Source organism: Gouania willdenowi, chromosome 15, assembly GCF_900634775.1.
Source record: "Gouania willdenowi chromosome 15, fGouWil2.1, whole genome shotgun sequence".
In the NCBI taxonomy this organism is placed as follows: domain Eukaryota; kingdom Metazoa; phylum Chordata; class Actinopteri; order Blenniiformes; family Gobiesocidae; genus Gouania; species Gouania willdenowi.
Genome location: NC_041058.1, coordinates 14,876,461 through 14,900,224, shown reverse-complemented (window position 1 = coordinate 14,900,224; position 23,764 = coordinate 14,876,461). Strand labels below are relative to the sequence as shown.

Sequence of the window (23,764 nt, the reverse complement as noted above, 5' to 3'; positions counted from 1 at the left end):
TTACCTGAACCATGTCAATGAGGAATCGCTAAATTGATGGTGATTTGTGAAAGGAATAAAACAAAGAAAATGAAAAGATTGCTTGCAATGGTTACAAAAGTTGAAAGAAAATCAATAAAGACTTTTTCCTCAGGTCGAAAAGCGTTATATGTTTCTCATCCAATAGAATCTATCGTGAGTTTCAATCTAATGTGCAACAATGACACATTGACCCTCATTTACCAACTTTGTGTGAAAACGGGTGCAAATCTGAGTGCACTTTGTGTCATACGACTGGACCAACGTGGGACTTATGAAACATTCGTATCAGACCAATCCCAGCGTACCAATGATTGGGTGTTAATAAATGTCGCGGCTGACTTTGATCATCATTAACATGTTAGGCCCTCAAATATTCCAGGTTCGGAGGCCCCGCCCACTGAGGTCAAACAAAAATTTGCAAGGAAACAAACTTTTTCGAGATGAAAATCAACATTCTCACAGCTGAGATGAAGAAACACAAAAAAGATGTGCTTTTCGGTAGTGTGAAAACTGGAATTTAAGGAGCTCATTTAAACGCTTTGTGGAAGAGAATGGACTCAGGCTGAGGGTTGAATTAAATTCTCAATAACTGAAAATTATTGTTTAAATAAAATGTTACTCATCCTCAGCCTGAAATCGTAAATCCCTGCTATTTATTTATTTATTCAGTTTATTTCCGACATGGTTGCATTCACAGAAGTTTTGTTATTTTTTTTTTTGTTTTGTACATGTCGAAAAAGGAGACGAGAGAAGCAGTTTGCTTATCTAGGTCCCGTCCCCTGTTTAAAACACAGAAAATTTACATCAAAGCTTGTCTCTCTGGTCAAACAGTCTTTGGTTCTTCTGAGCACAATTACAATTTTTTTTTTTTTTTTTTGTTCCTCCTCTCCTTACATTGAACCAATTCTTGGAGGCTGAGCTGTCACTGGTTCAGCTTTGGCACCTCGCGCAGCACTGATATACGTACGTCAGACATCGCTCCATTCAACAATGAAATGTTATGCAAAACAGGTTGAAATAATGTCACACACTTTCACTGTACACATACTGCAGCGTTCCAACGCTCGTCCAACACAGCCCGAGCAGCCTCTGTGCTCCTGCCCGGTAGCAGAGTTTATCAGTGCATTTATTAAAGTAAAACAAAAAAAAGTGCAGGTATCAGTAATAACGTGGCCTTTTTTAAATGATGTTTATTTAATTTTAATAATCCGTTTTGATCTGTCCTGAATGTGTCTGCTAATGCTTAAATGACATTAAGTTGTGCTGCAGCACAAATTCACACTCTCAGGTTTGCGTACTCAAGGTCAGACCAGACGTGAGATCTGATCGTAGCGTACGATATCTTCAGAATTGATTAATGCAAATCAATGATGATTAATGCGTGAATTTGGTCAAACGCACATTGTACGCTCAGATACAGTATGAACGTACGACCATTTAATAAGTGAGGGCCATTTTGTGTTGCTTGACAAAACAGAAAAAACAAGAAACTCCATTGTGTCCCTAAATAGCCCTGACAAGTTGTTAGTGGTGCAAGAACTGCAGGAGCTAAAAGCTCTTCTGTTAGTGTATGAAAGATAGAGATCAAGAAAAGTGTTTTGACAATAGAGCATGTTGGGTTCACTTTAAAAAGTCTCGTGAAGGTGCTTAGTCATGGTTGCTTCAGATTGCTTCATGGTCTCCCAAAAACAATTTTTTCGCTGGCTTCTTCTACCTAAACTGAACGTTAAAGTATTAATCTGGTGTACATGCAGCAAGTGTGTGGAATTTAATTTTGTTTTGATTTATACATGCAATCACTTTTAAACTTTCATTTACATGCATGCATCCGTATGTGTTTGTATTGGAGTTTTCATTAGAATGTATTTGTTTAATTGGGGCAATGCATGCAACACAGTTTTCACACAGAATGTCTCTAGCAATATGTGCTACATACAGGTATAACTACAACTGATGCTTAATTAAGTGCAAGAATAACTTTTACAACATATATGAAATGATGAATAATTTCAGCTACATGAAATGGGAAAAAAATCACAACAAAAGTCATTTTGTACTTGTTAATCATGTTTTATGTTTACTTTAGCTGCAAGATTATGGCCTACAAACCTACACAGGACATGAAGCACCTCAAGCAGTCCTTCTTATGGTATATGCTAAAAGGCCTGCCCCACATGTGTCACAGACAGTTTTCGGGTGCGGTGCAGAAAAGCTTTCTCTACATTGCTTGCTTTATGCAATGTTGCTCAGGTGATTTATGTCCAAACTTCTCGTTCTAATGAGAGTCAGGCAGCTGTGTGAAAAACCCACGGACACTTAACAAGCTGAAAACTTAGAGTATGGTGGAATAACCTCAGTTGCTGGTGAGTTTGTTTGGATAGCTTGGTTACAAGAGGAGAAATGATGAAAAAATAAATAAAAAAGAGAGATTGAACTCTATTGTGCTCAAAGTCAGGATCTGGGATCCGTTGGGTATATGTTTATTTTCATGCTAATGTTTAACTTGTTGAGTGGTGCTTTGAGTTATGCTCTGTTCCATAGAACAGGTTGAGGGACTCTGTTCATTAGTTAGCAGCATGCTTTGATGGTTGTGGATTCAAGCGCTGATGAGGCTGTTTTTGAGTGAAAGATTTTTCGAGGTTTTGCTGTTTCTCCCAGTTTCTGCTTCTCATTATCGGTTTTAGGCCCTTCTTGTGTACAACACTACGCTGGATGTAAGTGCTGAGATTGTGTTGGTAGATTTCTCTTTTGTCTCCACACGGGTGAAGCTCATTTCCCTGATTGCCTTTGCTCACTATTTAGGGAGTGCTTGGGCATTGAGTGTTTGCTGGTGGATGGCCGTCAATGTTTCCGACGCCCCCGTGTGCTCATTTTCAGTTCTGACAGTTTGTTCCTTTGTGTTTTAGTTCCTGGATCCTCTTGATTTTATACTTTGGCTCAAATGTGAGTTTCATTAAAATATATTTGTTTTGCAGCCTTAGTCCTGCTGCCTCATTGCTGCATTTGGATCCTTTATTACTTCTACACCTCACCTCCCTGACACTCAAATGTCCAAGTGCTGAGATTTCTGATTTTATGATCTGACTCAATAATATAAATGGTACTGAAATACATGAACACTCACTTGTTATTGCACAACCACAGGGAGCATTGAAAATTGTGTAATCCAAACAGAATCACATTTTAGTTTTATCTCAAAAGGCTCCTGGGCACTACATCATCTATGTTTGATAATAAAACAAACACATTTCTGTTTACAAAAGGCGGTGTGAGGAGGACACTTCTACTTGTGTTCATATTTACTTTATTTGAACAGTGCTTTTGTTTTAAAGCCCTCTTTTTAATGCCAACCTGATCTTCATATTCTGCATCAAAAAAGAGGATCTTAACACAAAAGTCCCTTTTTATAACATCCAATGTGTTATTTGTTGTTTTATTCTAATTTGATTATGAACATTTTACCTTGAAAGGATAGGACTTAGGCTAGAACATGAATGTATAGCTTACCAGAGCATCTGTGCAGGATTGTCATGCTGTCTTGTTACATGTTTGATAGAGGGTAGTGCTCTGCTTATGTAGTTTTTATATTGAGTTTGGATGAAGTCACTCAATGTTCACTCATTGCATTGCAGCAAACAGTTGTTTTTGGCTGATAAAGTGTTAACTTCAAGCACAGGATCTGATCAAACTCAAGGTTGCCTTAAAAAGTGATCGAGTACTTAGCTCTCGCATAACATTCGTCTGTCTTTTCTGCTTTGTTTTTCAAGTGTTGTCACTGACCTTATCTTTTTTTGACAGAGATATATTTTAAAAGTATTAATTTTGACTTAGGGTGTGGATAAAAGAGAATAAAGTAAAGAGAAGTGGAGCTGTCTGGGTGCGTCCTCTCTACTAGTGCAGATTCCTACATTTTTAGATCATGAGGGGATTAAAGATGTAGCGTAAAATGATCCTGCCTCATGTTACTTCATACGTTGTGCGATTAAACTGATGACTACACTTCCTTAAAATGTTTAAGAGCACGTGGTTTTAAACACAAGGCACACTAACACAGACTGGTCAGTTTTTAATTGTCATGTGATGCAAACTTTTGTACTGAAAAATACATGTTTGCCTCATGAGATTTATTGGATTATTCTATTATTTTGTCATGCTCGGCTACACTAGAGCTGAACATGTCAAGTTTTATTGTATCCATTCAACCATAAAGTTAAAAAACTTAAAGTTTTTTTTATTATCTGCTTTGTTGTAAAGGTTATATCACATTGAAGCCACATTTTTATGGAGCAAAGTAGAGTATCCTTGAGCTTCCTTCAAAATACCACCATTAAAATCAACCGATCACTTACAGACTACAAATCCTAAAGCTTTGCTGAGCTGCCTCGGGGGGGGGGTTAATATCTTCAGTGGTGACGTGTTTGTTTTCCTGTGATCCAGATCCAGAATGTGTGCAGTGTCCACTCCACAGCTTGTCTCTTCTCCCTGTGCGTAGGGCTGGAGTAAAAAGCCCACATAGGGGATCCTTTGTTTAGGAGACTCTAGGCATGGAAGATAATTTACAAGCCGCTAAGGTCCTCAAGCCATTGGCTGATGAGTCTCAGTCTCTGTCTACGCAAGGCGAACCCATATGTGTGTTCATCTAATGTGTCTGTGTGTGTGTGTGTGTGTGTGCGTGTGTGTGTGTGTGTGTGTGTGTGTGTGTGTGTGTGTGTGTGTGTGTGTGCGTGTGTGTGTGTACTGTATAGCAGCACTTTCCTCCTGCCGCTACCAGTCACCCTAGTCATGACACTCAGGAGTTTGCCCTTCGCACAGTTTCTGTAATTCTGCCTTTTTTTTTTTTAAAGCTGGAGAAAGGCAAAGCAAGATGGCCACCGATACCTTTTAGGAAACTGCTTCCCAAAACGGAGGGTCTTCCTTTGAGGACAGACGAGGTAAAATCACCATGCTCACCCTGGGGTCTATTGTGTCGCTGCAGATGGATCAGCTAGAGTAGAGCTCTGATAGAGGTTATTCTCTCTCTCCCCCCCCCCTCTTCCCGTTCTCTGCTGCCTTTGATTTAGCTGATTGGCGTGCTTTTTGTGGAAGCTGTTGTTATTGTTACCACTAAGTCACAGAGGACCTCTGTGTACAAGTGCATAGCTTGTCTTTTTCAGGTGTCTCCAAAGGATGTGACAACAAAACTTAGCAAACAAAAGCTGGGTTTCCACAGAAACTGAAACTCTTTACGTCTTTTTGATCCACTTCACTGTGTGAGGAACCCAAGTTTAGTGTTTTTTAAGAGCCGTGTTCCTGCACCTGCTGTTTTGTGACTCCCTCGCAAGAAAGTGAAGCTTGTTGTATGCATCTTAACTTATAATTTTGGCAGGCTCTCATTGTTTGGCTGCAGCGGTGGTGCTTTTATTGTTATCGTGTAGTACGTAGTAAAAAATCTTTGATCAAAACCAGCTTAAACGTTTTATATTTAGAGCAGATTTACCTGTGATTCTGTTGTTTTGACCCAGTTTTTGTGCTGGCTCTGTTAAACTTTCATACTGGGTAGTTTTGTTTTTACGCAGCACGAGTGTAAAATACTCAACACCAAACTTACCGCAGACAGGAAACGTGCTCTCAATGAATGAAGAAAATCCTCACGTGGTCAGATAAACACAGAAACTACAGGATACGCTCTCAGCACTTGTTTTTTTAGAGCATCGTGAAATGGTTTGGGGTTTGGGGAAAATGCAGGGTAAAAATGTTACACATTTAATTGAAATGGTGAATGAATGGATCAATGTGTAGTATTTTAGTCAATAATGTATTGACATGTGGTACATTTTCTGAATATTCTATTGGGTGAGGTATTTTATTCAAAGAAACACATTTACTTAACACTTGTTAACATCCTTCTTCTTCCTTATTCAGCATTAGTCCCTATAATCTATTTCTCTCAATGGCAAACAAATAAAGACTTCTGACATTGACTTCAAAATGCTACATATGACACCAGTTAAGACAAATCCTTTGACTTACTGGTCCTTTATAATTACTCGACCACCAAACAACCATATATGTTGTCAAGTAGCAAAGCTAAACACATCTTCCACCCTCTTCTGGGATTAATTTGCCTCTTGAGAAAAGAAAAAGAGAGTCGTGAGGATTCGAGAAGTGGTCACACTTCTGTTGCTAGGTTCAGTTTCTAAAATCTCTGCAACTAAATGACACAATCTGTATGTTATGGTTTACAGATTTTGTTTTTTTTCACTTGTGCAGAAAGCTGTGTTTTGATTTATAGCTGAATATTACCCTGTGCATGTGACTAACTGTGGATTCCCAGTTACAACAGGAACAAAACACAGCCCCGAGACATCACAGACACAACTGTCTTTAGAGACCCACAAACTAAACGACAACACATGACTGCATTTACATCCTGCATGAAGCTTTGCTTTGCAATCATGAGCTTTAGTGTAACATCATAAAAAAAGCAGTTGTTGTTGTACTTTGATGTGAGTTTCAGATCATAAACACTTGGATGCACACATGCATTTATATGTGTGTGTGTGAGTGTTTGGTGCAGTGCTGGAGGACAGCCATGAGTCCTCCGTCATTGAAAGCAGTTTATTGTGACTTGCTACCTCTCACTTCTCATGGGGTTTTTTCTCCACAAAAGGTGAATTAGTACATGTAGGATAACAAGTCAATGCCTGGATTGAACAAGCTCTCTCTAAAAATGCTGGCTTTTCCCATTTTGTCAAAGCCAGCTCAGGCTGAAAAGATTCAACTATGACTAGAATAAGTGCACTGCAGCATGTACAGACAAAAAGAAAAAAAAGTAGAATAAGTGCACGTTCACATGTTTCTTCAGATGGTCGAGTAGTAGATAAACAGATTTAATGGTCAGAGACGCAAGAATGAATGCGTTGCAGGTACTTCTACCAGTAACAACGAATAACAAGCAGTAGAAAACGTTTCTTCATATTTCTCTTAAAATAAACTTTGGATGAAAACTTGTGGAAAAAATAAGTCTTATTTGGCAAAAAGGGAACATGACCAAGCTGACTAAGTTCTAACTGTGAGAACTTGTCTTAAGGCTGGAGTTTGACTGCAATATGATTTTTTTAAAGGTTTTCTCGGCCTCTGCATTGCATACCAAATCAGAGTAACTTTTCTAATTGGAACAATTGGGCCGTGTGTTAACAGCATAACCAGAAGCTTTTGTAATGAAACACTCGTTATTGCAATTTGTTGATCTTGCACTTAATTTGATTCATACATATGCAATTACACATGTTGGAAAAATTAACCCATGGATGGATGGATGAATGGATTTAGTTTGCGAAATGTTGATGTCATTAACAAAAGACTTCCAGAGAGGGCATTACTATTAATTCCCATTGTTTTTTTAACAGCCAACGCAGGAAATCTCCATGTAATAATCCTCTTAGCGCTGAGCACTACCCCAGACACCATTTTTTGTCAGAATTTCAACAAAGCATGTTTGGTTTCATTAGACTGCCCTGTCTACTATCATTTCAGCACTTATACAGTGTTCTTATTCTCCTAGAGTACCAAAGTTAGACAGCATGTCATTGTATTGCACTTAAGCAGCATTTACAACACATCTAGATCAGCATTTCTTTGAATATCTGTAGTGTTCCAATTGTTAAAATATCTTAAATATACAGTAGTTTACAACACAGTATTTATTGTTGTGGTTATTTCTTAATATCTGCTGTAGGACCATATTTAAAGACTTTAAATATTTGAGAAGTTAGTTACTAGGAAAAGGATTAATCGAAGATCCTGATAATGTGATTGTCTGATGAATGTAAATAATTGAATTCAAAGTGTATTATTTTGTTATCAAGTGTATTGCTGAGTCACTAGAACAAGATGTCACCCAGAAATGATAAAGTTAAAATCCTGAGGTGCTTTAGAGTAATACATCATTGCTAAAGTTGGAGTAAAGAATAAATTTTTTTGCTTTGAAAACAAATGATTCCATCTTTATCGTCATGAAATCAGCAGCAAACTATAAATACAATTAGTCTGAGTTGCTCCTGTTGTGTGCGTTATCCTGGAAGATCGCAGGGGTCTGTTGGAGCATATCCCAGTAGACATCTGGGAGAACTGGCCGTCGTATCAGGCTTTTGTCAGCTGAGTCTTGGCACATGATTTGGTTTTATCTTATCTTTCTCACTGTAACATTTTGAAAACATTGTCTATTGATGATTACATTAGCAGTGACCATTAATGAGCCAGATATAATTGATTTAAAAAGCTCCAACATTTGGCCTGTGTTGATCTGTGTTGATCCTTTCTAAAACTATGAAAAATGTAAAGTATTTTTTTACACGTCCAGTTGATGATAGAAAGCGCATTTGATGGACTGTACTCAGAAAAAGGTACCCTTTGATTTATAGGCTCGGATAAACCTAAATTCAGTGCTTGTAGAGTCGTTTTAAGCTTTCACTATATGTCGTGGAAGTCTTTGTTCATGGCTTTTTTTGGCTCTAGGAAAAATAATATGAATGAAATGCAACTCTGCATTTTTGTAATGTTTTTAAAGTATCCTTGTGTAAAAGGTCAGGCTATGCTTGACCAGCTTAGAGTAATCATTGGGTGGGTTAATCAATTACTTAACAAAGCTGGTGGTTGACATGGTTGAGCAGTTGTGTAATAAAACATACATGTTTGAATATATATAAATGCAATCTGCAGGAAGACAATTCTAAACGCAGCACAAATACGACATGTCCGTGCATGTTAAGCATATGCCCTCAGTGACCTGGCAGTTCTGATGAACTTGTGAACTTTGCATAGAAATGTTTACCAGTGTTTGTCTGTTGGCTCTGAGCTTTCAGTGTCTGTGTTTTCCCCTGTTTTTAAATGTGAAGCATTTCTGATTACATCAAATAATCAGTCTCATCAAGTTCAGAAGAAAGCAGATTTCCTTGTATTCTTATGATAGAATATTGTGCAATATTTTGATAGTGTCATATCGCAGAGCTTCTGGTATGCAGTCTGTTAGCTGTATGCCATCACAGTTAAAATGAATCACTGTACACAGCCTGTGTTCACTGACTCATTCTCTCTGTCCATTTTTCACAGGAGCTTCCAGAGAGTGGGTTGGTAAATGGCAAAGGAAAGCCACAGATGGATGACACCCACACGGCAGCAGAGGAGGATGAAGAGGAAGAAGGCCAAATACCTCATAACCTGGCTTCAGACCAAAGTGGACTGCCAATGCTTTTTGAAAGAAATCTTACTGATACTGCACTTAACCAACATGTGTACTCTTCTGAAACTTTTCAGAATGGTTCTTGTAAGAACCCTATGAAGCCTAATGGTGCTATTGTGACCACTGCGTCACACTCTGACCTCTCGTATGCATACAAACGATCGACAATAGAATCAGATTTTCAAAGGACTAACACCTCAAAGAACAAGCCCACAACTCCCTTAGAGAACACATTAGTTCCACTAAAGAAGATCAAACTAGAAGAGCCGTGGATGTGGATCACTGAACAGAACAACACACTGCCGAGTGATAAAGACAAAGTGTGCGAGGACCCGCTGTCTACACTGGCGGCTGTTGTGTGTCTTTCTGTCACAGAGAGGAAGGGTCTGGAAGAAAAACTCTTCAGCTCCCCTTCTTCTATTCTGTGCTCCATCAAAGCTGAGCCACCGGATATGCACTTTATCAAAAAAGAAAAAGAAGACCTAAACTATGGCTATAGCAAGAAAAACACTCCTGTTTACTTACAAACGACTCCTCAATCCATCAAAAGTGAACCTCTTTCAAGTGCTTTACCAACAAATGTGCAGACGTTGGCAGAAAAGCGAAATCTTAGTTTTGATCAGGTTATTGCAATTGAGGCTTTGACTCAACTGGCAGCTATTCCTCAAAGCACACCAGGAACCATTAAAGCTGAGTGTAAAAGTGATCCCATCTCTTCTGTACCTTCTAACCCAAATACAACCAAGCAAGAGTTCAAGCACATCACAGCGATTCGCACAAACAAAGTATCTGTCATCAGCTCACCACTGCACCAAGCATCAGTCATACGCCCTTCTGTGTTCAGACAAAGGAACGTCATCCAGTGTCCCCGGGGGTTAAACAATAACACCAAGTTTTCTCTACACAACCTTTTGAAGGCAAGCTCAGATGGTTCTAAAGCCACCTTCAGGCAAACAGAGTACAGCAATGGTTCTCACATCATCAAGTCAGAACGTAGCTATGAAGAGCCCAGTAATGTGAAGTACTATGGTGATGAGGACAGGAGTATGAGTAAAATCAGTAGAAACAGAGATGAGGAAGAAGTTGCCGCTCAGCTGGCCGATCTGGCCACCATTATCCAGTCCAGACACAACCAACTGTCAGAAAACAATCCTCCGAGAGGAACACCAGTGTCTGCTATCAAGTACAACTGCAAATTGGAGCCACTCTCCCATCAGAAAAAGCCCCTTATTAAAAAAACAAAAGCTACTCCTTCTAAGCCCAGGAGGAAGAAAAATGATGGATTACTTGAGGTACCCAATCGTAGTAGCCCCCTATCAAAACGCACTGCCAATGGAGAAACGATCAATCGAAGTCGAGGCCAGAAGGTTCACTCACAGGGAAAATCTGGCATCCCTTTCAGCAAAAACATATTTTTGCCTCAAGCTCAGATTGATCTAAAGAAATATTTGGCTGAGGCTCAAGAGGAAAGAAGGCAACTCATTCATCACAGCAACATACAAAACACAGCACTAAATGACCAGAAGCTTTACACCACCTTTAAAAGAATAGATAACTCTTTTGGTCTGGGGGCCCAACACTGGTCGCTTTCCAATGGTCCACCTTACCAACAAAATCCATGCAACGGATATGCTGCAGGACCAGGAGAATGTAAATTGCCTTTGTTATCTCAGGTAGAACAGCCACCATTTGGTGATTTTTTCAATCCTGCTCTTGGGTACCACTTACAGGCCAATGGCTTTTCAAGGGCTCGTCAGTCACCTCCTGTGAACCAACAGGGCTACTACAAGCTAGAGCGGTCAGGGTCAGTTACTGTACTTTCTACAGAAACGGATGGAGCCCTGGGCCTCTCTGCAGAGTCAACCCCAACAAAGGACAGTGTTAAAAGCTTCTTGGAGTCTCCAATGAGTTTTTTGGATACTCCTACCAAAAACATCCTAAACACACCTTCGAAGAAGTTGGCAGATCTTCCATCCTGTCAATGCGTTGGTGAGTGTTATTTAACAGAAGAAGCATATCCAAAGCATCTGGGTTTGTGTTGCCTTAAATATGAATCACCTTTAAGGAGAAACTGCATCTCTTTAACTTCAATCTGAACTCTTTTCAATTAACACAGGCACATGTATACAGTACACACAGTGGTGAGCTGTTATGTTCAGGTCAGTTGCACTGGTGTCTATGTATCAGAGAAAAGTAGCTTATGTAGAGAAGAGACACAAATAAAAACCTGAACATTTTTTTAAATATTGTGCAAAAAGTTTGAAATGTAAATTAAAAAAAAAACATTTAACCAATAAGATCACAAACCACAAACCTCCTCCAAGGAGCAAATGTCCTTTTTTCAGATATTGACAGTTATCTGGATCAGTGATCCTGATCACGGTACAATGATGATTTACAATTTAAAGGCTTATTACAAACTTTTATCCCCATTAACAACAATACACTAGGTCAAAAAGTATGGGCACCCCCTTTTTTTTCCTAAAGATTGCAAGGAAATGCGCAATCCATCTCCGATCTGTGGGGTAATTGAGGAGCCAATATGAGTCAAATTTCATTGAAATCTTTCTATTACGAACCAAATTTTTTTTTAATTTTGCTTATGATAAGAGACAGGGATTTTTCATTTAGGTCAATCTTTGGCGGACATTTCATTAAAATCCGTTGAATACTTTGATGTAATCCTGCTGACAGACAAACAAATGAACACCAGTAAAAATATTACAATTTTGCAAATTCCCTTCACCTTCAGTCCGTAAATTTCAAATACTCTTCTTTAGAGGTTTTATGTGTCTATCAGTTCTATCCTTACCTGTATTTAGTTTTTCAAATAAAGTATAATTGTGAATTTACTGATTAGAAATACACATTTTCAATATACTGCCTGTCTTAGATCATAACGTTTTTACATTTATAGCTATTGAAAGGGCAAGTGTTCTTTGTCACATGGAGCATGTCCCACTCATCTTGGTTTATGCTGACATATTAATCTGAGATATGTGTGTCAGGAATGGAATAATTGGTTTTCAATGTGTCTCAATATGTTTGAAGCTGGAAATATGAAATTTAACATATACTCTGAAATATGAAATGGGATTTAGTATAGGGACATGTGTGAGTCAGAACAACTGCTACTTCATGATGTCTGTAGATAATGGTCCAGTAAAGGGGAAAAACCACATGGTGATACAGTCATTGATATCCAAGCATTTTTGGTATAAAAAAGCCACTGCTTTAACTTAGGTTAATGCTGCTTCTTTTTGGGGTAAAGAGTTAATTTATAATTATAGGCTGGTGTTTATTATGTTATGGCTTAGAGGTGAATACATTAATTCAGCCAATGAAACAATTAACCAGGCAAATACATCAAGATTTAAAGTGTTTATTGTCATGTGCACAGTAAGGAAACTTAAAATTGCTGTCCACACTGGATTACACAAAGAAAAACAAAACACATTTGAAACAAAGAAAAGAACAGTATAATAACAATAATTCTAATAATTTAAAAAGTAATAAATATATATATATGTACAAGGTAGAAAAGATAGAAAAATCAAATATATTGTACGATATTGTTCAGTGGGAAAATTAATGGAGCTAAAGGTGAATCATATTCACTTCTAAGTCAAGTATTGATTTCAACAATATTCTTCGAGTAATCATTTTTGATCACTTTTTTTTTAATGAAATAATGAATGGTTCAATGGTAAGCGGGTAAGAAAATGGATGGATGGATGGATGGTTCAATGGTCAGTGTCATCCCCCCAACCCAAACTTTGTGCACAGCCCTTTGTAAATGTTTTGATGTTCTTTGAGTCCACATGATTTTTGTCAAAAATGTAATGTTTGTGTAACTATTATCTTGGATTTGTTTAAAAAATATTCTAACAGTCTTGTGTTTTTTTACAATGTGTCCCAAATAAATAGCACATTGCTGCCCTCAAATTTAAGGGACGTAAAGTATTTTGTCATTGAATTATCAGGGAAATCAAGAATCATTTGACAAGTGTTTGTTTTTTCACAGACCAAATCATCGAAAAGGAGGAAGGTCCTTACTATACCCATCTTGGAGCAGGACGCAGTGTGGCTGCAGTGAGGGAGTTGATGGAGAACAGGTAGAGTGACTATTGCTGCCACCTTGTTTACACTGTGTCGAGAACTCAGGCCGGTGGAATGGGGCGGGATCACAGCCACACTCTGTCATTAAAAGGAAACACTGCTGACACAGCTCAACACATGCAGTGTGTGTGTGTGTGTGTGTGTGTGTGTGTGTCACGTGCACAGAAATACACACTCGTACACAGCATGCTGAAACAGGAAACCCCTGGAGCTGAGACGAGTGAGTCAGATGACATGACACCATGTTTAAAACAACTCACAGTGCATGGCCGTCTTTCTGACAGAGCCCAAACTGAAAGAAGTTCATTCTGCAGTTTTCATAGATGACAATGATTTTCAATAAGCAAAATAAAATTAATTTTTTCTCTTTTATCTTAACTGGACAGTGCAGATGAGGTACATAAAACCAAAAACACATGTAATTTTAGAGACATTTAAAGACATGGTGTGTTACCTTTATGTGCGCCAACAGTGTTATAATGCATGTTGTGTGGCTAACAAAACTAATGCCCATTATCTGGTTGTGTTTTGTATCACAGGTATGGGGCCAAAGGAAGTGCAGTGAGGGTGGAGGTTGTTGACTACACTGGGAAAGAAGGCAAAAGCTCTCAAGGATGTCCAATAGCTAAATGGGTAGGTAGCAAGTGTTTGTAGCGCTCTTTGCAGTCTTAACCGTATTCTAAGGCTCCTTTACACAAATTAGGGTAGGTTTGTTATGTTACTGGAAGTGGAACCATGTTAAAGGTCAATAGTATTCATTGTTATCTGCTTGGTGCTTGAAATATGTAAGACCATCGTATTTTGTAAAACACACAAACAGCCATGGCAATGAGTTGGCTGACCATTTTTTTTATTTCCAAAGGCCTGACTTCCGTATACTCATAATGTACTCAACATTTTCTTAAATAGACTTTATAATAGAAACGTACAATGCAGTAGATAAGTAAGTAGTTATCCTCTGTAAACCTTAAAAACACTTTTTCTTTATAACTTTATAACAAAGACAAAACAAAAAATATAAAACCAGAGCTGACACAAGTCAACCACATGTATTATGAATAAAATAACTTGTTCTTGACAAATCTCAGAAATAACTTCAAAACCATGAATTTGTCAAAAAATGTATATTTCAAACAGTGTGTCATACATGCTCACAAACCAAAGCAGCTGATTCAAATGCTGCCCTCAAACGAGTGAGTGAAATTACCGTAAAGACGCATTTTAGCTGTAAAGCTCAGCATCATAGCTTTCATAAACTGTTGATTTTTTTTTTTTAATTTGATGGAGATAAGGCAGCCTAATTTAAAGTGTGCTTGTCCAAAAGTGTAGCCTGCAACATGTTTGATCGGCAAGATGGACATTACCATAAATTGAAAAAAAAAAAAAAAAAACGGACAGGATGTGAAAAAAGAACATGCCTATGATCACCCTAACAGAGAGATTCTCACTAACGCTGGTTACACACATTAAGGCTGTTTTTGAGCCGATTTACCCCTTTCTGACCAAGCACAGCAAACACCAGATTATCTTATGTCTTATCCACATGTCTTATCTTGTGGTCTAAGGTGTGTTAAGAGTGAATTTGTCCTAATAACTGGCTCTGGGATTTGCCGGGGCCGACAATCGTAGATATTAAACCTGTTCAATATTTACAACCAAAACTCCTGTGTGTGGTGTGTGTGTGTGTGGGGAAAGCCGACGAGTCTCGACTCATGACCCTATGATTTGTGAAGTGGGACAGAATGTAGCCAATCAAGAAGCGAGCTGACTGAGAAGCACTTAATGCTGTGTTCCAGGCAACTTGGAAATCTGCCTTTCCAATTCCAAACTCTGACTTCAGTATCAACATATCTCAAACACAGCCGTAAAGAAAATCCAGAATTGCTTCAAATGTAGCATTAGGTTACGTTGTTAGATCTTGTTTGATCATATGAGATGTCTGGTCTGGAAGAAGATTGGTGGTGGGGCGGAGTCATGTTTTTGTTCTGTTTGTGTTTGGCAGGTGATTCGGCGTGGCAGTGAGGAGGAGAAGCTGCTGTGTTTGGTGCGACAGAGACCAGGTCATCGCTGTGAAGCTGCTGTGTTGGTGATTCTCATCCTGGCATGGGAGGGAATCTCTCGGCCGGTGGCGGACCACCTCTACCATGATTTAACTCAGACACTCTTTAAATATGGCTCCCCCACCAGCCGCCGCTGTGCCCTCAATGAAGAGTAAGAACTTTATTCTTTCATTTGCACTGCCTTTAAAAAGGATTTTCTTCCTTTAACTTTAACTTTTAACCACTTTTCTACACAGTCGCACATGTGCATGCCAGGGTTTGGACCCAGACACTTGCGGTGCTTCATTTTCCTTTGGTTGCTCCTGGAGTATGTACTTCAATGGCTGCAAGTTTGCTCGCAGCAAAGTACCGCGCAAGTTTCGTCTGCTTGGAGACTTCCCAGAGCAGGTGATGTGTTTCTTTTTTGCAACATTTGCACCCACAAACAACAGTGTAAAATGTATATTTGATTGTAGTATTTTAATCTCAAAACCTTCTCAATCAATATATCTCTTTCAGGAGGAGAAGGTTGAAAGAAACCTTCAGAGTCTTGCGTCTGACCTTGCACCGCTGTACAAAAGACTGGCTCCTGAGGCCTACCAAAACCAGGTATGAATTAAATTTTACGCTGTAAATACTAAGAATGAAAATTGGCTGAACAGCAGTTTCTCTCCATAAAATCAATAATAACTTCATCGAAAGTGCATTGACAAAATAGGCCTGGCCTCATTTCACTATTATTTCTCCCCCTTTCTTAGGGTTTTATTTATTTATTTTTCTTACCCTCTCTTCTCTCAATTATATTACGTATAATACATATTTTGTATATGTGCAGTATGTATGTGTGTGCGTATGTATATATATATATATATATATATATATATATATATATATATATATATATATATATATACACACACACACACATATATTAGGGATGTCCGGGTACGATACCAATATTGCAACCTTGATTATTGGTCGATACCGATATCAGTACGAAATATTAATTATTTTATAGTGTGGAATGTTAGATAAGGCTTGATCTAGTGATGTTACGCAAACAGTAAACAATAGTCAGCAACAGTAGGTATGATAAAAACTGACTAATTTATTATTAACCAATTAGTTACATAAATTTTAACCTTCAACACAATATCTATGGTATTCTACAATTGAATAAATATAATATATATCGGAGATTTTAGACTCAGTTTGCTAAAATTCGATATTCATTTTCTGGCTGATACCGGACCGATATCCGATACCAATATCGGATTGGGACACCTCTAATATATATATATATATATATATATATATATATATGTATATATATCATTGTTCCTTTACCCCACATATTTGTCTATTATTAACTGAAACATTTTGTTTAAAAACAAAAAAAGAGTAAATAATTACTGCCATCTAGTGTTAGAACACAAATCCCCTCCAAAATAAAAGCACTTGAAAAAGTTAATGACCTACTGAAACGGGGTTGAAACCCAAAAATTAAAAATGTGTCAAAGCATTTTATTCATCACTTGCTTCAAAATAAGAAGTGTCCTCATTGGCCTGGAAATTGTAAATGTCTAATTTGAAAACTTGCTGACGTCTTGGTTGAACCACATTATGGTTTTTAACCCTCCTCAGGTGGAGAATGAGGCAGCTGGAGGGGACTGCCGTCTGGGCAGGAGGGAGGGACGTCCTTTCTCTGGGGTCACGGCCTGCGTTGATTTCTGTGCTCATGCTCACAAGGACACCAGCAACATGAATAATGGGAGCACCGTGGTAAGACTGGGTCACTGTTGACTTCGACTTCGTGCATACTTGAAGTAGATTATGTTGACTTTATCAGTCAGAGTTTCTTGATCTTAACTACTGTTTTATTGGCAGGTTTGCACTTTAACAAAGGAAGATAACCGTGCGGTGCGTAACATCCCTGAGGATGAGCAGCTCCACGTCCTTCCACTTTATAAGATCTCAGACTATGATGAGTTTGGTCAGGTTGAAGGACAGTGGGCCAAAATGCAGAGTGGGGCTCTGCAAGTATTGTCAGCATTTCCTCGAGAAGTGAGTGAAATCAAGCTGTTCTGTTATTTTCCTTGAGGCAAATGACAAAAACATGAATAAATAATTAATTGCTTCTGAACAGTAGCAATTACAGGGCCGTACCCTATAATTAATAGTATCAATTACAGGTTGACAATACATGAATTACAATCAATCATAATTGTAATAACTAATCAGCCACATTTGAGTTGATTATCTGGGATAAAGTCAGTGAAGCAAAAATGTTTTTCTTGTTTGTTGAGAGTTTTTCACTAAACATATTATCCTTAATCAAAACATCTAAAGATTCTTTTTAACTTCATATTTGTGTTTAGGCGTAATTTGGACTCGGAGGATAAAAGTCTTGCAAAAAGCTTCAGTAAAAGCTAGGGATGTAACTATTCACTCAACTCCCGACACGATTCGATTCACGATACTTGGTTCACGATACGATGTTTCTCTCACAATTTATTTTACAAAATGAGACTGTAGACAAATGATGACTGAAAAATATTCTTTTTTTTTCTCCGAAACTAAAAATATAAAATACTGTACTATTTTCTTTTATCTTTCATTGTCAAAAGAATCCCCTGATAAACTATGCAAAAAAATGCAATTTAATTAAAAATAAATCCTGAATGAAATAAATAAATAAATAAATAAATAGTACAAATGAAGAAGAAACCTTTTCATTTAAATTCTGGCTCTACAGTAAACTATGCAAAACTGCATTAATAGTTCCTTTTCTTTTTAAAAGTGCATCTGAAAATGTATTTGTGCCTTAACAATTGGACTTTAAAACAAATTCCATATCAAATAGATGATATAAATTAAAAAAAACTATGGCTTCTTGTTTCTTCCTTTCCTCTCTGTGCCCCTCTTACCTTGGATTTCACATGTTCTTTTTTTCTCACTTCTTTCATTTTGCCTTGGGGAAGCCAAAATACTTCCACACTTCTGATTTAAAACACGGTGGTGCGTCCTTAATTTCAAATTCGAAATAGATAGCGCCCTTTGCTGTAAAGTACTTCGGTTTCAATTTCAGAATATCAATGTGAACCGTGACACCTTTGAATGGATTTTTAACTGCCTCACGATTAGTCTTTACATCCCTAGTAAATGCTTGAATCTGTGACAGGATCAACAGAAAGACATTGATACTCTTGATTTGAATACTAAACTTGACAAAGCTTTGTCTGTGTGATTGTTGCTGCATCAGGTTCGTTTACTGGCCGAACCTGTGAAATCAGCTCGTAAAATCCGACAAGAGGCTCGGCAGAGGGCTCAGGCGGAGAAAATGGAGAAGAAGCTGGCCCTGACTCAACTCACTCCTGGAAAAGTTCAAACCGAAACACCAACCCGAGGTAGTGCATCCAAGTGCTATTTTCATATTCATGTTTAAATCATTTCAAACCATAATGACATGAGGCAAGAAGGATGAGGTTCTTCCTCCAAAAACGGTGTGGAAACAAAAAAGCTTGAGAACTATGACCTGAATATGATAATACTATTAATTATTTTTCACAATCACAATGTAGATAATTTAAATGCAACATCCAAACACATTTTTGAATAGAGTCAAATATGTGTCCATACTGTCAGTGATACTGATACATCTGCATCCGAATATCCAGTCACACAGATCCGCTTCTCTTTCTCGCACAACATTGTATCAACACTTCTCATTGTCCAACGCCTTCCTGGTTCTCGTGCCATCAAAAACTGGGATTTCATGAAGTTCAAGATGATGATGAAGAAACAACTCCAGTGACATGAGTATAGATAATAATAATAATAATAATAATAATAATAATAATAATAATAATAATAATAATAATAATAATAATAATAATAATGGCTTGGCTCTCAATAGCGCTTTTTTCGAGGAGACGCAAAGCACGTTATAGAAATCATTATTTATTCACATCAGTCATACTGGTTGTGGTAAGTTACATTGAAACCTTGCTGCCATTGGGGCGCCTACGGCCCCTCTGACCACCACCAACATTCATGCACAATTCATACTCATTCATACGCGGCATTGTGGGTAAAGTACCCTGCTCAAGGACACAACGACAATGACTGTGATAGAGCAGGATTCGAACCTTCAACCATTTGGTTATTAGATGACCCACTCTACCGCTGAGCCACGGTCGCTAAATCAATGTATCTATGGCAGCTTGTAGCCAACAAGTTGCGATACGGTAGACGCAAGAAGAAAGACTTCATCATGAGACCGGGTTGTGATTCTTTCTCTTGCTTTGACAGGGAAAATGCAAATGTCACTGTCACTGCTTATTGCATGCTACAAAGACTTATCCCAATAACGTCAGAACGTTTAGGTGACAATTCTATTAACCATGGTAACTCAACTAAAGTATTCCATGAGCATACAAGTATGGAGGAACACCCAATGAACACACGTCATTTGTAATGTTTGTACATTTTTCTTTAACATTTTTGCTGATTTCAGCTGAATAAAATACCACACATTTCAAATACCTTGAGCTACCTCTAAATATTGTTAAATAGTGCTCATATTTGACCAGCAACTTTGTTTTAGGTTTTGGAACAAATTTAGGGGATAAGACCTGGGTATTTCTGAACTTCAAAAATACGTACCACCCTAATATAAATGTGTTTTCTCTGTTCCAAAAAGAGCCTTCAGAATACTCCAGAGTACCACCCAGACATGCCAGTGTGGGGAAGTACCCCCCCGACAGAAATCCATCTAGCACTCACAACCAGAACACCAGCAGCTACCTTGCTTCAGGTCCAGGGCTCACCACTCAGAGATCAGTGATCTCCCCTAACCATCACAGGGTGTCTGGCCTCCAGTTTGCACAAAATGACTCAGCTCTCCACTATAAGACAATGAGGGACTCTATGAACGGCTACCCCCAAGGCTTCCCCAGTCCTTTTAAAACAGAGCCCAGTGACGTGCACTGCTCTGCTCTGCACAGAACCTTCCCTTTTGAGAGTGCTCCTTCTATTTCTCCTTCCACCTTTTCACCCCAACCTACCTCTGAGGGCCTCTTCAGTCGGCTCAACGGACTCCACAGGGTCGCAGGAGATGTCACAGCAGAGGTCAAGGGTCAAGGGCTCCCTTCAATTTCACCTCTCCCCGTTCCATTCCAATCTGAAGAAGTTCAACAGGAAGAGGTCTGGTCGGATAGCGAGCACAATTTTTTGGACGATGATATCGGCGGTGTCGCTGTGGCACCGTCACACGGCTCAATCCTGATTGAGTGTGCAAGGCGGGAGCTCCACGCCACTACCCCCATCCTCAGACCGAACCGCAGCCACCCAACTCGCATCTCTCTGGTCTTCTACCAGCATAAGTCCCTAAACGAGCCCGGCCATGGGATGGCAATGTGGGACGCTAAAATGGCAAAGAGGGAGCGAGAACGAGAGGAGGAGGCTGAGAGGTTAAGGATGGAAGGAAACCTCAGCAATGGAACGGGGAGTAACAGCAAAGAAAGGACGGAGGAGGATGTGAGGGAAGAGGTGGAGAAGATGGGGAGGTTTACTGGTGTCCCAACTCGTCAAGCGTGGACTATTCCCAGTGACAGCGCCCTCACCGTGTCTCCTTATGCTCTCACCCATGTGACGGGCCCTTACAACCGCTGGGCTTAATTGACATGTTACACACATGCACACAAACACACACACAAACTTCTTCTGCCTTACCTCATTAAAATTGCAAACTGCTGCGTTATGACGTAGATTTTAAGGAACTTTCCCAAAACCCTGTTCACTTTGTTCTTCTTCTTGTTAACTGTGAGTTTCGGTGTTGGTTTTTTTTTAATGTAAAAAGATGGTGCTCTGAAGCATTTTTATGACATTTCTAAACTGATTTTATATACCTGATTCAGATTAAAAAGATGTGATTATTTATTTTAATCATGTTGATTTCTATTTAAATTCTGATGTAAGCCTGTTTACTGCAAGATTTTATATCATATCCTATGTTTGTGTTGATGATCAAAGGATATATTGTGTAATTTGACTTATCGTTATAGCCGACTGTTCACTCTAATAAGATGAACCAGTTTGGCTCATTGGTGCCATTCTTGCTGTAACATCTTTTAATTCAACTGATAATGGTGCATAATGTAAAAATCCTTTATAATATTGTTTGTGTATTTACTACAGAGTGTAGCATTATGTTTCTCATTCTGCTGCCTTGGACTTCTTCTCCACCCCCCACCCCGTTGTTTTATTTTTTCCTAAATTGATTTCATTTACAGATATCTAAGAAACATAAAGAAGCACTTTTGTATTTTGAAAACCTGAACTTGAAAAATGTTCCTATTCATTGGCCTGAATATTTGTGTTTAGACAGATACAGTATATTTGACAGATCAGCAAAAGCACAGTGGGTTTTTTGTTTTTTATGAGACACTTCTGTAAACTTTAGTCCATATACACAATTATTGCATGACTGTAAAGTGTTAGTAAAGCAATTTCTTTAATTATATTTTTTCATATATTTTGAAAATTCCTTTATCCATTTATTAGCTGCTGTTATCATTAATGATAAAAGCATCATAATAATACATAAAAGGTCTGTTTTTTCCATTTAAGGATTTTTGTTCTGTTTTTGGTTGGTTTGTTTATCATAAAATGGGATTGCTGGTGTAATGAATGACTTAATTGTCATCGTTTGTTGTATTAAGCAGCACTATGGCTGTATGAGCCAAAATTCTAATATTCAGTGTGAAATAAAAGGTTTTTTTTTTTTACATTTTTAAATGCTATTATGTGGTTGGCTTTATTACATTTAGGTTGGCCAAAAATGATCACATTATTGATACGTATTACGATACTGATCATATTGAAATAATTTTTTTGCAACAATTGGGAATCATATAACGCTGCATCAATAAAACGTCTGTCATGGTTGACGCTAAATTTGAATTCAACATCTGGAAAAAATGATTTTACCAGTATTTCACTGGGAACGTGTGGGGTTTAAAATCCTACTTCGACTGCTTATTTCAATGGTGCTAATTAGACCTGTGTTTTTATACGCTGAAAACAAAGTGTGTATTATATCAACAGAATGTCACCACAGGCTTTCTGAACTTGAATAGCAACACCTCATCCCCCCCCCCCCCCCCCCCCCCCCCCCCCCAAAAAAAAAAAAAAAATAGTTCTGAACAGAGTCGAGAAGAGCCGTGTTGGTACCACATAGTGAAAATGCACTATCATGCAAATTATAGCAGTGTGTACAAGCTTTTTAATAGTTACAGACTTGCATTTGGTGCTAATAGGAAATGCTGAACTTAATTTTTTGTATAATCATCGAATTAAAGCTGCTGGGGGCAATAACTAATATTCTTATAACATAGATAAAGACATATAGGCTTCATAGATCAATAAATCAAAGGTATTTCTTATGAAAAATGTGAGTATTTACTCTCAAACAAATGTTGAAGGTTAAAATTGTGAGTATTTTGACGCCATCACAAACAATGGCTTTGTTTACTAATGGTCAAGTGACTTGAAGTTTAGAGCAGTGCATTGTGGGATTGGGGAACCTGTAGAAGAATGCAAAGAAAGCAAACATTTTTTTTGTTTGTTTGTTGTTTTTTGCCAGACAAGGAAGATAGTGTTTCATTTTGTTTTTATCTACATCCACTATTGTTTTGGCACAACTTTGAATTCGTGAAAACAGCAGAAATGTGACTTTAGCAGTGATTTTGGGGGGCAAATTTGTGTCAGTAGTGGATAAAAAAAAAAGAAAAAAAAACAGGTACAGTTTTAAAAATGTTATTGTTCCTGGCAGCTTTAACGTAGTTGTTCAATTCATTAAATGTAATTTATATAGTGACAAGTACAACAAGTCATCTCAAGTCACTCATTCAAAAAAAAAAAACAAAGTTGTGTTTTAATTAAAAAATGAAAATAGTTTTTAAAAAAAAAACATCCACAAGAGCAAACAGCATCAATGAAGAGGAACAAAAACAGGGAGAAACCTGCAGTAGAAGCAGACTCTGAGGTGGCAGCAGCTATCTGTAGGACTGGATGGAGTTAGTGGACAGGAAGAGGAAAAACAAACAGGATAGAGAGATAGAACATCAGAGCATAACAAACTGGTTGAACGTGAACCATAGATCACCTCCAACACTCCTAAAGAGAAAACCCTTACAACTCATTAATACAAAAAGTTTTATCACTATTACTCATCAACACTGAGCCGTAACATCTGAGAAGTATCTCCATGTACCACTTTGTAAGAGTAAATGACTACAAATTTCTGACATCATGTTTTTTTTTTTCAGATGTTACATGACAGAAAAACTTGTATAATTATTAT

The 23,764-nt window shown here is 38.1% G+C and overlaps 1 protein-coding gene across 2 annotated transcripts in view; it reads left to right on the top strand.

Moving 5' to 3' along the window:
- The window catches only part of tet1 (tet methylcytosine dioxygenase 1), a 35,772-nt gene extending 12,366 nt beyond the window's left edge, over positions 1-23,406 (top strand). Inside the window, exons 3-13 of one of the 2 annotated variants that reach the window (XM_028467963.1) lie at positions 4,866-4,952; positions 9,112-11,230; positions 13,266-13,356; positions 13,900-13,993; positions 15,363-15,571; positions 15,657-15,807; positions 15,919-16,008; positions 17,044-17,181; positions 17,287-17,463; positions 18,662-18,806; positions 20,102-23,406. In XM_028467963.1, coding sequence (XP_028323764.1) covers positions 4,866-4,952; positions 9,112-11,230; positions 13,266-13,356; positions 13,900-13,993; positions 15,363-15,571; positions 15,657-15,807; positions 15,919-16,008; positions 17,044-17,181; positions 17,287-17,463; positions 18,662-18,806; positions 20,102-21,078 — 4,278 coding nt within the window. In that variant the 3' untranslated portion in view covers positions 21,079-23,406. The remainder of the gene's footprint in view (positions 1-4,865; positions 4,953-9,111; positions 11,231-13,265; positions 13,357-13,899; positions 13,994-15,362; positions 15,572-15,656; positions 15,808-15,918; positions 16,009-17,043; positions 17,182-17,286; positions 17,464-18,661; positions 18,807-20,101) is intronic. The other variant, XM_028467964.1, reaches the window with a different exon arrangement.
- Positions 23,407-23,764: the final 358 nt, after the last annotated feature.